The sequence below is a fragment of the Mesoplodon mirus genome, assembly GCF_964341445.2.
Source record: "Mesoplodon mirus genome assembly, chromosome: 12".
Taxonomy (NCBI): domain Eukaryota; kingdom Metazoa; phylum Chordata; class Mammalia; order Artiodactyla; family Ziphiidae; genus Mesoplodon; species Mesoplodon mirus.
In genome coordinates, this window is record NC_138988.1 from 40,780,106 (window position 1) to 40,793,517 (window position 13,412).

The 13,412-nt window shown below is 46.3% G+C and overlaps 2 protein-coding genes across 5 annotated transcripts in view; one reads left to right on the top strand and one right to left on the bottom strand.

The window, feature by feature from the left end:
• KLHL18 (kelch like family member 18) overlaps nucleotides 1–10,365 on the bottom strand; it is a 54,745-nt gene extending 44,380 nt beyond the window's left edge. Inside the window, exon 1 of one of the 2 annotated variants that reach the window (XM_082637979.1) lies at nucleotides 10,040–10,365. In XM_082637979.1, the coding sequence (XP_082494105.1) occupies nucleotides 10,040–10,168 (129 nt within the window). In that variant the 5' untranslated portion in view covers nucleotides 10,169–10,365. The remainder of the gene's footprint in view (nucleotides 1–10,039) is intronic. The other variant, XM_082637976.1, reaches the window with a different exon arrangement.
• A 165-nt stretch (nucleotides 10,366–10,530) lies between these two features.
• Nucleotides 10,531–13,412, top strand: part of KIF9 (kinesin family member 9) — a 47,537-nt gene continuing 44,655 nt past the window's right edge. For all 3 annotated transcript variants that reach the window (XM_082637969.1, XM_082637970.1, XM_082637971.1), the window contains exon 1: nucleotides 10,531–10,641. The gene's annotated coding sequence lies outside the window, so the exon portion shown is untranslated. The remainder of the gene's footprint in view (nucleotides 10,642–13,412) is intronic.

Consider the following 13,412-nt stretch of genomic DNA (forward strand, 5'->3'; position numbering starts at 1 on the left):
AAAGCCCGTGCTCCACAACAAGAGAAGCCACCGCAATGAGAAACCCGCACACTGCAACAAAGAGTAGCCCCCGCTCATCGCAACTAGAGAAAGCCCGCGCACAGCAACAAAGACCTAACACAGCCAAAAATAAATAAACTTATAAAAAAGAACACAGGTGGAGATCCTAGAAAATTCACCCAGAGTGGCAGTCGACACCAACAGAACATCCTTAAGCTTCTCCCTCTTATATCTCACAGAAGGCAGTGACAGATTTCTGTGAGCAGCTTAGAATAATCAGAGATTCAGTTAAATCAGCAGTCCTTCCAATAATCCTAGAGAAAACCAGCCAGCAGCTGCTGCTCCTGCACTGCCACTACCCCATGGCTCTTCCCAGATGTCTTGCTGACTTAAAGTGATAGCCTATGGACATGTGGAAAAAAAGGCAAGCTTTACCCAACATGGGTAGGACCACCTTTGAAAACCACCAAGAGCCGAGCAGCTCTGTTCTACTTCCTGCTCCCCTGACAAGTTTCTAACCTCTGATTTTCTCTGTGGTGTGGAAGAACAGACGTTCCTTCAACAACAAGCCAGAATTGGTCTTTCTTGCTCTGGCCATTACCATTATCTCTCCTGAACGGACAAGAAGGGGAAAAATGGAAACGATATGCTGTGCTTGCTTCATGAACTATGGAAAATGCATCCTACCTCTCTTAGATACACCTCTAAGACTCACCCTGCCCTGCCGATTCTTCATTCACTCATTCATAAATAAATAAATACTGTCTAGCTTCATTCATTCATTCATTCACTCATTCAACAAGTATCTACTGAGCTGTACTGTACTGTACTAGGAATTATGCTGGGCCTGGGGCTACCTCTCCGACCTTGTGTCCTTCCCCTTTTCTCCTGGGTCACGCTATTCTTATCACACCAGCTGCCTGCTATTTCCCCAAAATGCCAACTATGCTCCTGCTTCAGCTGTGCTGATTATTCCCTCTGCCTAGAATACTCTTCCCTCAGATACACTCATGGATCCCTCCTTCCCTTCCTTCAGGTCTCTACTTAGAGAGACTGGCTCTGGTCCCTCTGAGAAAACAGCGCTCAGTCCCCTTATGGTCCTTTATTTTTCTCCATAGTACGCATCACCACTGGACATTTTATATCTATTCATTTGTTTATTGTGTCGTCCTGTCCCCCACACCCCCAGGCTGGAAGGTAAGCTCACACTCACAGAGGTTCTGCCTACTCTGCTCACTGCTGCGGCCCCAGCACTTAGGACAGTACTTGGCTCATGGAAGGCGCTGACATATCTGCTGATACACTGTTGAATGAGAATGAAAGGGAAGTCACTCAGAGCAGGAGAATGACATGATCAGAGCTGAAAAGCAATCCCTTAGCTATACCAGGATCATCCCCTATAGGGTTTATAAGAATTCTCAGCAAGCTGCTAGAGTTAAAGAAACCCCAGGTTAGGTAAAAGGTGAAGAGGGTCTGAATTAGGACAGTGGGTTACTGAGCACCTGTTATGCAGACACCTCAGTAAACGATTCAGTCACAGCCCCTGCTCTCACAGTTACAATACTGTAAATAATTATGTAACTGTCATTATGATAAATGCCACAAATACACCTAAAGGAGAGGGGACGAGCCAAAGCCAATCCCGGAGTTTCAATCCTACATGACTAGATGGATGGTGTGCCATCCTTACACAAAGGGAACAAAAGAAGAGATTGTTGAGAAGGGAAAGAGGCTTCATTTTAGACTTAATGAGCATAAGGATCAACAGGACAAATGGAAATGCAGGTCTAGTGTTTAGGACCAAAATAAGCGGTTGGAGCAAAGATCTGAAAGTCATTTGTAACTTGTAAACTATGCCAACAAACCTTCAGTGGAAGACAGGTTAGCACAGTATGTTTCGCTGATCCTCAGGATAGCTCTGTTAAAGGTTACATGACATTCAGATTTTACAAATCAGTACAGGAAAAATAAGCTTATAATATGTGTGCATCACTTAAATGTGTATCTCTTAGAAGTCAATTCCTTTTAAGAGACCACTTGAAGTGCAGCCACAGGGCTGAGCTAATAAAATGTGGCTCTTAACAGCTGAAGCAGCTTACTGCAAAAGCTAAAGAAGATTACTCCTTAGCATGAAATGTTTTTGATCAGTGGATCCGGACAGAGACAAATTCTGTTTTTAGTGTCTCTCCAATCACAAAGCACTATGAGCAATCTCATTCGCCCACTTGCTAACAAGTCTTCTTCAGCTTCTCTCTTCTTTTTTAATTGTAGTAAAATATACATAAAATTTACCATTTAAACCATTTTTAAGTGTACGGTTCAGTGGCATTAAGTACATTCACACTGTTGTACAACCATTACCACCATCCATCTCCAGAACTTCTTCATCTTCCTAAACTGAGATTCTGTACCCATTAAACACTAACTCCCGATTCCCTCCTTCTCCCAAGCACTGCGAAATCTCCATTCTACTATTTATTTTTATGAATTTGACTACTCTAGTTACCTCATTTAAGAAGAATCATACGATATTTGTCCTTCTGTGATTGGCTTATTTCAAAACTCAGACCAATGTCTTTAAGGTTCATCCATGTTGCAGTATGTGTCAGAATTTCCTTCCTTTTTAAGGCTGAATAATATTCCAGTGTGTATATGGAATATTATTCCATTGTACGTATGGAACAAAATGTACCACATTTTATCCATTCAACCACTGATGCAGTCCACCATTGGGCTGCTTCCATCTTCTGCATATTGTGAACAACTATGCTATGAACATGCTTGCACAAATATCTGTTCTTGAGCCTATTTTCTAAAAAGCATTTTTGTGTTCTCATCAGATATGCAGCACACTGCCCAGAAAGTTGGGCCATACCTGAACTACTGATCTACTTTGCCTGCCAAAAGCCCAAACTCTGGCCCTTACCTTCACGGCCCTGCACACAGCCGCTCAGGTCCACTGGAACACAGGAGCCATCACGGTCTCCTCTGGCCTGCCATTGTGCAAGCAGCTAAGCATCCTCAGCTTCAACTAAGACAGAAAGGGAGCACGGTGTCTTTAGTTAATGCTTTGGAATAGTCTGCTTCAAGCTTCAGCAGAGCTACAAGACTTTAAAGATGAGATGCAAAATATAACAGTAACTTCTCCTATGTCAGTTATTCAGTCACCGACCAGGACAGTCCCATGATCACCTGCAGTAAGCTGGAAGAAGAAAGTTTTTCACTTCTGGTTCACCCGTACTCTTTAACAAGAGATGCTTCCAATTTCTGAAGTATACGCCGGGGCAATAAAGCAACTGTAATCTACTCCAAAAACCTTAAACTTTACAAAGGCCATATCAGTATACAATATGGGTAAGGCAACAGGTCTGGCCCACACCTGTTTTGGTAAATAAAATTTTACTGGAACACAGCCAGACCCGTTCGTTTATGTACTGTGTACAGCTGCTCTAGTGCTATAACACCAGAGTTGAGTAGCTGCGACTGAAACTGTATGACCCACAAATCCTAAGATATTTACTATCTGGCTCTTTACAGAAAATGCTTGCCAACTCCTGGTTCACACATCTTGGTTCATTCTCTCTTCTCCCCACCTAGAAACAAGTAATGATGTGATCAGCTGTTTGGGTAGGAAAGGCCTAAACTGATTGTGGGGAAGCCGGCTGGCTTCTATGCCAAGAAGGCAATGTGAGTGCCAACAGTCAACAAACCAAAAGTAGGAAGGTAGATGCCATACCTGTAATTCAGGGGGGGCTACAGGAACACATCTTCGGAAAAACATTGTGGTCTCATTTTCCATCAACCAGCCCACAAGCTGAACCAGGCACGGCCAAGGGGCAAACAATGGAATCTCACGCAGAAAACAATAGACGAAACACCTGCAGTAAGAAGCATCCCCAAACACAGGCTTCTTCAATTCACCCAACTGGACGGCAAAGCTCCAGAAGCCTCAGAATGAATGCCATGAATGTTGCTCAGCTAGTTAACTGATTTTCCAAGATACCTCTGTTGGACTGCACACAACAGGCAACATGGCCTGCACTTGTCCAGCTTTAAGACCAAAGAAAGAGCCCGGAGTCTGCAGCAACAGAGACATCAATGGTGTAATGGATGGGGGACCTTACGTGTCTGAAGCAAGGTCCCGGAGTGACACCCCACCGTGTGCGGCAGACAGCGGGCAGGACAGCGTGGCAGTCTTCATTCCCACATGGAAGGGGAGATTGCTAGTTATAGGGGAATTGACGTCAGGTGGGCTCATTAGTTACCACGGAAACCAGCAGAGGGGCACACCCCTCCCAGCTCCTTTGATAAGAACAATCACCAGCTGGGGTGGGGAAAAGAGTGTAGGAAGGTCAGTCATACGAGTAGGGTACAGGTGAAGCAGGCCCTGGCCGGGCAGGGGATGTACAGAGAGCAAGAGAACAGCCACCTTGAGTGCCCTAACCATACAATCTCCAACCCTCTTTCCCCACCTACGTGTCAGGAAGCATCAAACTCTCTCATTCATCTAATTGGTATCCAAATTTAACAGCATCACCTACAACGTAACTCACAGAAAAAAGAGCAAAACTGACTTTTTGATATGAATTCATATCACAAGTGCACATTGTGATATGTGTGCACATGCTCTAAAGGAGCACATTCTTGCCCTTAGTTTTAATTACTCATTAAGAAGAGGCAAGGCTGAAAATGAAACACAATTACCTGAAGAAAGACAGTAGAAAGCCCCGGGAATGAGCAATATTCAGAGGCACAATATCTCCCAATACAGTGTCATTTCCAAATCGAAACAGTCAAAAATTCATATGTCCAGAAAACTAGCAGAAAAAGCCTGCATCTGTCTTCTCTCCTGAAATAGAACAGTGGTGTTGCATCTGGCCATACACATCACTGTCCTCCATGCTCACAGATGACACTGCAGATGGTGTTTGTTCCCTGCTCTGCTTTATACCATTAGCAGGGCAGGTGAGTAATCTGACAGAGGATGTAAAAGCAAGCTTCCACCAAACAGCTGTGTTGGATCTCAGATAATATAGCTTTGTGCCTTGGGCAATCCCTTAATATCACTAAGCCTCAGGGTTTTTTCACCTGTAAAATGGATGGCTTTGATAGAAGACCTCTATGGCTCCTTTTAATATGATTATTCTAGCTCTATAATTACACCCGTGTAACTCACCACACTACACATAACATAAAAATGGCATGCATCAACAAGTCCTTACCTCACTTCCTGACATCCTTCTCCACCTACTCTTTCATCACAAAATCAGCATGACAGCAAATTAAGCAAGATTCCACACTCAAATGTGAGGCTCTTGAAGTCAGTTTCAGTGAAAATTGTGTACCTGGATTCAGTGGGGCAAAAGGAAATATTCTAATACTGTGCCTTTCACCCGTGAAAAGATATTTCCTTCTTAAGGCTAAATTCTCAGATCTGGGTTCAAAACTTTAGCACGGGCCTTGGGAAAATGCTGGGAAGACTGATGCCAGCAGATCTTTGAGGAACCCTTTATTAGTGGTTGCAAAACGTGTGTGTGTGTGTGCGTGTGTGTGTGTGTGCGTGTGTGTGTGTGTGTGTGTGTGTGTAGAGGAGGTTCCTGTCTCTTCTAAGCTTATGGGTCAGCGAATAGTATGTATATGCGGTGATCCCATTCTGCTCTCACAAATAAAGAAAAAGAAAGGATATGTGAGGAAAGAATAGAAATATAGGAATCTGGTGAGTCTAAATCTCATGAATAAGAGATTGTGGAGAACACGCATTGCATCTGGGGAGTTTGCCCAATTTGCTGGATCCAGATGAACATGACAGATGCGGCCTAAGCACTGGGCTCCTGGTAGCCCAGAGGAAAGGGGATGAAACCAACTGTTGGGAAGAGGAGATAAGAGCCTCTGTGACTGCAAACCTCTCTACCCAGACTTAGTCTTATGTTACAGGCTGCCAAGAAGTCTTGCACTACTATCCTTCTAACCTTTAAGATAAAATGATTTGCCAAGGAAAAAGACATGGGCTTTTTTCCTAATAGAAGAATAATACTCAGTTCTATTCATAACCCAAGATCCAAAGGTGGGCTCCAGGGGAACTGCTCTTATGACTGAATGCAAAAGTTTGCACATATGTAAGTATGTGCATTTTTCTGGGGAGAGAGTTCAGTGCTTTCAGTTTCTCAAAGAAGTTCGAGTCACCATAGATATAAAATGTGATTCTAAAAAATCCAGTATATCAATATTACTCTTTTCTGTTATGCCTCTACTTAACTATCCAACAGGCATCTAAGGAATTTAAATTTCAAATATTTCCAAAAAGAAAATTAAGCAAGGTTCAAGAGTTGGCAGTGAATTTTGAGAAAGTGGCATGCTTGCTAATGCTGTCACACTCTCCCTAAAACTTGGAAAGATAGAAAAGGTGACATGTTGTTAAGGATGAGTACAATTGACCTGAGGTAGATTAATTCAAATGGTAGCAGCTGAAATCACTTCAGTCACTGTCACTGATAGAAGAGGCAACAGGAGAGCAGGAAGGAACACCTGACCTGGAGTCTGGACACCAGGAGTCCAGTCTCTAGTTCTAGCTCTACCCCATTTAATTTGTGACCTTGGATGAGTCCCCTCTCCCTCTAGGCTTGGTCCTCATCTGTAAAATGCAAGCTATGGAAGTAGATCAGTGCTTTGCAAATGCTTTTAAGGCAATGAACATAATGTTTAGATAAAACCATCTAGAATTAAACCGAGTCTAAAACGAATTCAAAATGGCAGGCAGAACACATGCATTTATCTCCACTTCCCCTTAATAGGAAATCCCATTAAGTTATTATTCATAAATATCTTCTACTTACTGAATATTTACTACATGATTGTTTTAAGTGCATTAACTAGTGGAATCCTCAACACTCTTACTAGGTAGGTGATGATCCCCATTTTACAGATGAAGGAACTGAATCACCAGCATTTAAGGAACTTGTCCAAGTTTTCACTGCTAATAAGTGGCAGAGCCAGTATTCAAACCCAGGCGATCTGGCTTGAGTCTGTGTTGCGCTACCTCTCAGACTGACAATCAAGGAATAGCAAAGCTCCCAAGTACAAAGAAGCTGAGAGAGCAGATTAGAAATGTCACCGTATTTTGGAAGATGAAAAGCAGACAAACGGATAGTAACGGACTTATATGGAGAATACTGAGTGCTCTAGATGGCAAGTCACTCCAGAACACCCTCCAAAACTCAACTGTTGAAGATACAGGTTTCCTCTGAAGGTGTGAACATAAGGAAGGCTGTAAACAGGCAGTACTGGTTCCCTGCCCCAGGCAAGTGCCCTGTCACTGCCCCAGCAGAAGTCTGGAGGTTTATTCTCTGGACAGGATGAACCAGAGACTCCAGACTTGGGCAACCAGAGCACCAAGGAAGACATGAAGTGGTACTATTCAGGGGGATTAAGGGAAAGTCTGCATACAGAAGCAAGAGCTCCCAGTCCCCTCCCACTATCAGCTCCTAGAATGATAACAGCCAGGCTTACTCCATGTAGGCAGAAGCCTGAAGGAAGATCCATGGACTCTGAACATATCCCATAGAAAAGGACAGGTCCACCACCTTACAGGTATGGCTCTCAGGATGTGGCCCGAGACCAGGAGTAGTATCACTGCGGAATTTATCAGAAATGTGAATTCTCAGGTCCATTCCAGACCTACTGAATAAGAAATTCTGGGGTGAACAATGTTTGAACAACTGTTTTTTTAACAAGGCTGCCAGGTGATTCTAATGTCTGCTAAAGTTTGAGAACCACAGCCCTACTGGGAGGCCCACTAATCAATAAACCCATCCCATGCCAAAAAGCTTCCAACCAGCTTTTCAGTTTCTATTTATTTGGAAGAAAGTCTGGAATCACCAGAAGTTTCAGGAAAGACTCTATTTTGAAAAAGAGAGACCGAGGGACTTCCCTGATGGTCCAGTGGTTGAGACTCTGTGCTGCCAGTGCAGAGGGCCCAGGTTCCATCCCTGGTCAAGGAACTAGATCCCACATGCCGCAACTAAGACCTGGCGCAGCCAAATATTAATTAATTAATTAACTAATTAAAGAAAAAAAAGAGAGAGAGAGACTGCAACAGATTTCACAGAGCAGCTCTAGGGAAGGGGAGTGAAATGAGGCAGAGCTTGGTTTGCGTGGCCTCTCTCTGGGCCCTACCATAACAGGGCATTGAACTGCTCCTCAGGCTCCACAGAATAGTCAGAAAACCAATGAAGCAGAGCTTTCTACAGTCCTGGCCAGCTCTAGCCTATGCCTTTATACTGGTCCTTATGTCCCAGATCCTTGAAACTAATATAGCAATTTAGACAGGCATTCTCAGCTGGAATCACTTCTGATAATTTACTTGTCCCTTTGAGTGAACAAAAAGTATTTCAATGGAAAAAACACACAAGCATTTTTATGCTACGGGGTTGCTATACTCTATATGTGCATTAAGTGCGGAGGCAAAATGCAATGCTTTAACTCACGTAGTGTGACCATCTCACTCTATCATTCCCTATTTGCTTCTCTGTGTCTTATAAGCTTTCCCTGGCTTACCCTTACAGCCTAAATCTTAATCCGAAAATTCGCCCCCACTCGCCCCAAGTGTTACTGCCACAACCAGATCATTCTTTTGTTGACAAATCTCTAGTAGCCTCGACATCTACTACCATGTAATCACCGTGGACAAAAATCTCTCATTTATATTTACTTTCTCTGCTTCCTTCCAGCTCATTTTTCTCAAACCCTTTGGTTCCCCACTAAAGATGCTCTCCCCTCTCAGTCCACTTCACTCCTCTACTGGAAAACTAATCTCCTTCAGGAGGGGTTTATAGTGATGAAAACCTTAGTCCAGGCATTATGCAAAGAATACCACCAATTTTCTCATTTAATCCTCGTATGAATACGAAGAATTAGGAATCATCCATTTTTACACTGGGAAAGCTGATGCTTAGAGAGATTAAGTAACTTTCCCAAGGATTTTAATCCAAATCCTTCTATCTCCAAAGCCACACTTTTTTTTTTTTTTTTTTAGTCTTTGGTTGAACCATATACCATTCTCAATGCCACACTCTTAACCATTCTACTTTACTGTCTCCAGAGGTCTGACTCAAATATGTGGAAGAGGAAGTTTCCTTAACGTTGTCGAAAATAAGAAGAGCAAACAGATCTCTGCATAGTTTTATTTTTTAAACAGGGTCCTTCACAGATGCTGACAGCCTTCTAGCCAAAGCCCAACAGGGAACAGGGTTTGCAGCAGCATCTCCCCGCCTGGAGAGCCCCACCTGGCTCAACAGCTTGGCCAAGGAGCAGCACAGCATGCCTCTCTAGCAGGAATGGATGCAAAGCACGGGAGGAAGCCTGGCTCTTGCGCCCAGAATGCCAATAGGGAACAGGTGGTTAAGAGAGCCCTCTCCCCACGCAGCCCATCAGTCCATTCTCCGAGACCTTTGTGGTGCTGCTGGTGGTGGTAGTGTGCCTTCTAGTGCGAGGCAGAGTGGTTGCCCACCTCAAAAGATTTCCAGATGAGATTTTAAAAGCTCTTAAGAGACAAGGTAGTAATCTATCAGTCAAGGGCAAGCAATGACTCCTCAGGAAAAGCCCATGCCTCTACCACAGCGCAGCTAACTTCGAGGGGCACAAAGAAACGTCTGTAGTGGCAAGAAAAGGTGCTTCCGTAGTGCCCATCAGAATGTAGACAGAGCCACAGCCCCTTCGTCCATAGAGGAGCTGCAAGTCCATTTTCTCTCGTCTGAGTGACAGAAAAGGGAGGCGGGCACCCCAATGTCTCCACTCCGAGGGCCTCAGCGGCGCACCTCTCAGCCTTTCTTTCTAAGGGCTGAGAGGCTGTCCCTGTCCGTCTCCCCACTCAGTCCCAATCCCCCTCTCCCAGTCAGCACCCCTCTCTCCCCTACTCGCTCTCCCTCCAACCTCCTTTCCCCACCCCGCTGAGCTCTAGACCTCTCTTCCCTTATCCCCCGCCTCTCTTCCCTCCCCATTCGGTCCCCTGGCCCTCAGCCCCGCGCCGCCCAGCACCCGGGACCTTGAGCGTCACGTCGCACAGCTTGCCCTGCCGCCGGATCTCCTCCATGACGCCGTAGCCGCGACTAGGCAACTCGGACACGGAGAAGTGCACCAGGTCCTCCAGCTCCTCCGCGCCGTCCTCCACCATCTTCCCCGGCCGCCGCGACTGCGCAGGCCTGGCCGGCTGGCTCGAAGCTAAGCTGGGCGGGGCGAGGGCGCCTATGGACGGCAGCTCGGAGCGCAAGGCTGGAGTTGGGCGGAGCTGCGCGGCCGCCGTAGTCTCAAACAGCTGTGAGCCGGAAGCCCGGCTGCCCCGTTTCCTGGTTCTTGCGCATCCTTCGTTCCCCCGCTACCCCTACCCTGGCTTCGCGCCTGCAGCTGCCGCAGTCTTTTTAGATTAATCGGTCCCATCTCCCGTCCTCCTAATTGGGCCCTGGCCTTACTGGTACCTCAACAGAGGACCACGGACTTCATTTCCGCCACCACCCCCTACTTCCGGAATCTCCGGAAGCGGCCTGTTGCCACGGCGACTGTGTACACAGCCCGGCAGCCGAGCTTGCCGGGTTTCTGTAGCTGCTAATGCAGTGGTCGGGCTGCGGAAGGGCTCCAGCCTCCGGAGCGGTAAGCAGGGGTCACGCGCGGTCCGGGTGGGGAGAAAGAAGGCCGGAAAGGGGGTGTCCGCCCGGGCGGCGGGCAGCTGCTGGAATCTGAACACCGCTCCACCCGGGAGTCCCCCAGCTTTGGCTCGCTGATCTGTGAAACCCGGGCGGAGGAGGGCGAGGCGTCGATGCTGCGGCTTAGGGTCTTCGGATCTAACGTTCCCTGGCCCCACGAGGGTCCTACGTCGCCTCTGAGGTTCAGAGATCTCTGGTCTTCTGGACTCTTCTGTATTCGGTTTTCTAACTGGAGGGAGGCTTCGGGATTGCCATGCCGGCCCTTCGCTTTACAAATGCGGAAATCGCTCCGGAGAGGCACAGGAATTGTCCCAAGGCCCACTGCCTCCCAGACACCACACAGGGGTCCAGCATGTTGGGTTAGAAAAAGGAGAAAGACCAGTTTGGCCTGGGTCCGAGTCTTTTGTTTAGTCCAAGGCCACGTGCGTTTGGACCCTCTTTTGGGGGGTTCAGATGCTGCTACCTTGCTGGTGGCTACGAGTGTTCTCCTTGAGAGCCTCTGTTCTGGACAGGAACGCTGGAAGATAGGGACCCACCTGGTCCTCTCCTTTGGTTGATCTTTCAGGGGTGCTTGGTGGCAATCTGTTCATTCCCACCTCTAAAACAAATGAGGAAACTGTGAACCTTTCAGCAGAGAGGGCTCTAGGTGGCCACTCAAAGGTTCACTTATTTACACCAGAAATATCTAAGGGTGGTGTCCACGAGGGAGAGGCATTCCCCACAAGGTCCTGAGAGAGAAGGACCCTACTAAAAGGGAGAGCGTGGTGAGGGGCTGAAGTTGGCTTCTTGCAAGTGGGCCTGGAAACCCAGTGTCCTCCTGGAAGGGCTGTGGGCTCAGGGGTTGGAGGCGGTGAGGGAGGCGAGTGACATCATGTGCCCTTTGGGACTCTCTCAGTAATGACCGAAGATGGACCCACATATGGAGATTCCGCCACCCTCTGACTTCCAGTCATGACCATCACCACCAATCACCATTTCTTAAGCACCTACTCTGTGCTGGGCACTGTTCTGGACTTTGAGGGGGGATTCAAAAGAAATAAAAGACACAGTCCTGTCCCTCAAACAGCTTGTAATTTAATTTGGGAGCTGAAACCCACTCAAATGATGTGGTGTAAGAACGGTAACAAGCATTATTTCAGTAAGTGCAAGTTGGCGTGGGGTCTCCAAATGACTGGGTGTTGGATTCGCAGGAGGGATGTAGTTAATAGAGAAGGCTTGTGTCAGGTGGATATGGCTCCTGGCGTGCCTGGAGCCATGGGCGTGAGCATGGGGAGAATTGGGAAGCACAGATAGAATGACTGCATGTGCATGTTGGCAAATTGCTGGGCAGAAAAGGGGCAGGCTCTGAGGGGAGGGTAATGCTTGGAGCTGGCCTGTGCTGCCTTTGGGCTGTCTGTGGGTAGGGGCTGCCAGGAGGGAGGCTTGAGCAACCACCCTACTTCTTCATGGTCCCTTTCAGAGGGCAGCCTGGGCAGCATCTTAACTTCCCTGGGCAGGAGGATGGGCCATCGGACTGGTATGGGGAATGGTTCCCAGAACTTTAGAAATTGAGTGTTAGTGTTTGCTTGAGTCAGCACACCTCTCTCCACTCTTCACTTCCCAAAAGTCTAGATCAAAGTGAACTTGGAGATGAGATCATCTCTTAAGTTTCCTCAGTTTGGGAGTCCTGTTAGAGCTATTTGTGGCTTTTTATTTCTAGAGCTCAATTTTGCAAACAAAAATCTTAGACCTGAAATTGGACAAGCCATTATCCTTACTCACCTGAATACCTTACAGATTCATTTTCTAAAAATTAAAAGATCTGAGTGATCCCACAGTGACCAGGAAAAGACTTCCATGAAATAATTACTTGAGGACTGTGGGAAGTGGACTCACACTCTACAGTAGGCAGGTGTGAAAGTAGTTTGCTTATTTAATGTGACATCTGAAGGGTTTGTAATAGGGGTTAGAGTTTTATTTTGCCCACTTCATTGAAACTGTAAACTGAATGGGCAGGGCCTTTCTCTATTTAATTTGCTTCTGTAGAGATACTTAATGCCACTTGATGATAGCTAAGATAATTGTATGAGGAAATTAAGTGGTCACCACAAGTTGTGTCTAGAAATGTGAAGGGACATTAATTTTTTAACAGTCAAGGTCTTGCAAATTAGCTTTTTAAAAATATTGGCCATCTGATCAGTTTATTTGTTAGAACACTTTGCAGTAGCACAAACAAGCTATTTCTTTCTGAACAACTGTGATGGTATTGCTATTTACCAATTTGAAGATGAAATTGAGTCAGCTCCCCATCCCTCATGTTTCCCTACCTCTTCATAAATTCAGCAATTCCTTTGCTGGTTCTTTTTCAGAAGTATCCAGGAGTTTTCTTTAGCCTCAACTCCTCTGCCCTGCCCCATGAAAGTACAGGTTATTTTAGGGGCAAATGCCTCATTTCTTATGGAACTGGCCCAACGCTGTCAGGGACATCAAAAGAGAAGTGCATGATGCAGCACACATCCTGACCCTCAGGCATTGTCTCTGTTCAAAGTCTGTTTTGTACTTTGTGGAGCATTAACTCTAAATGAGTTCTGGGGTTTTTGTTTGTTTGTTTTTTTGCGGTATGCGGGCCTCTCACTGTTGTGGCCTCTCCCGTTGCGGAGCACAGGCTCCGGACGCGCAGGCTCAGCGGCCATGGCTCACGGGCCCAGCTGCTCCGCGGCATGTGGGATCTTCCCGGAC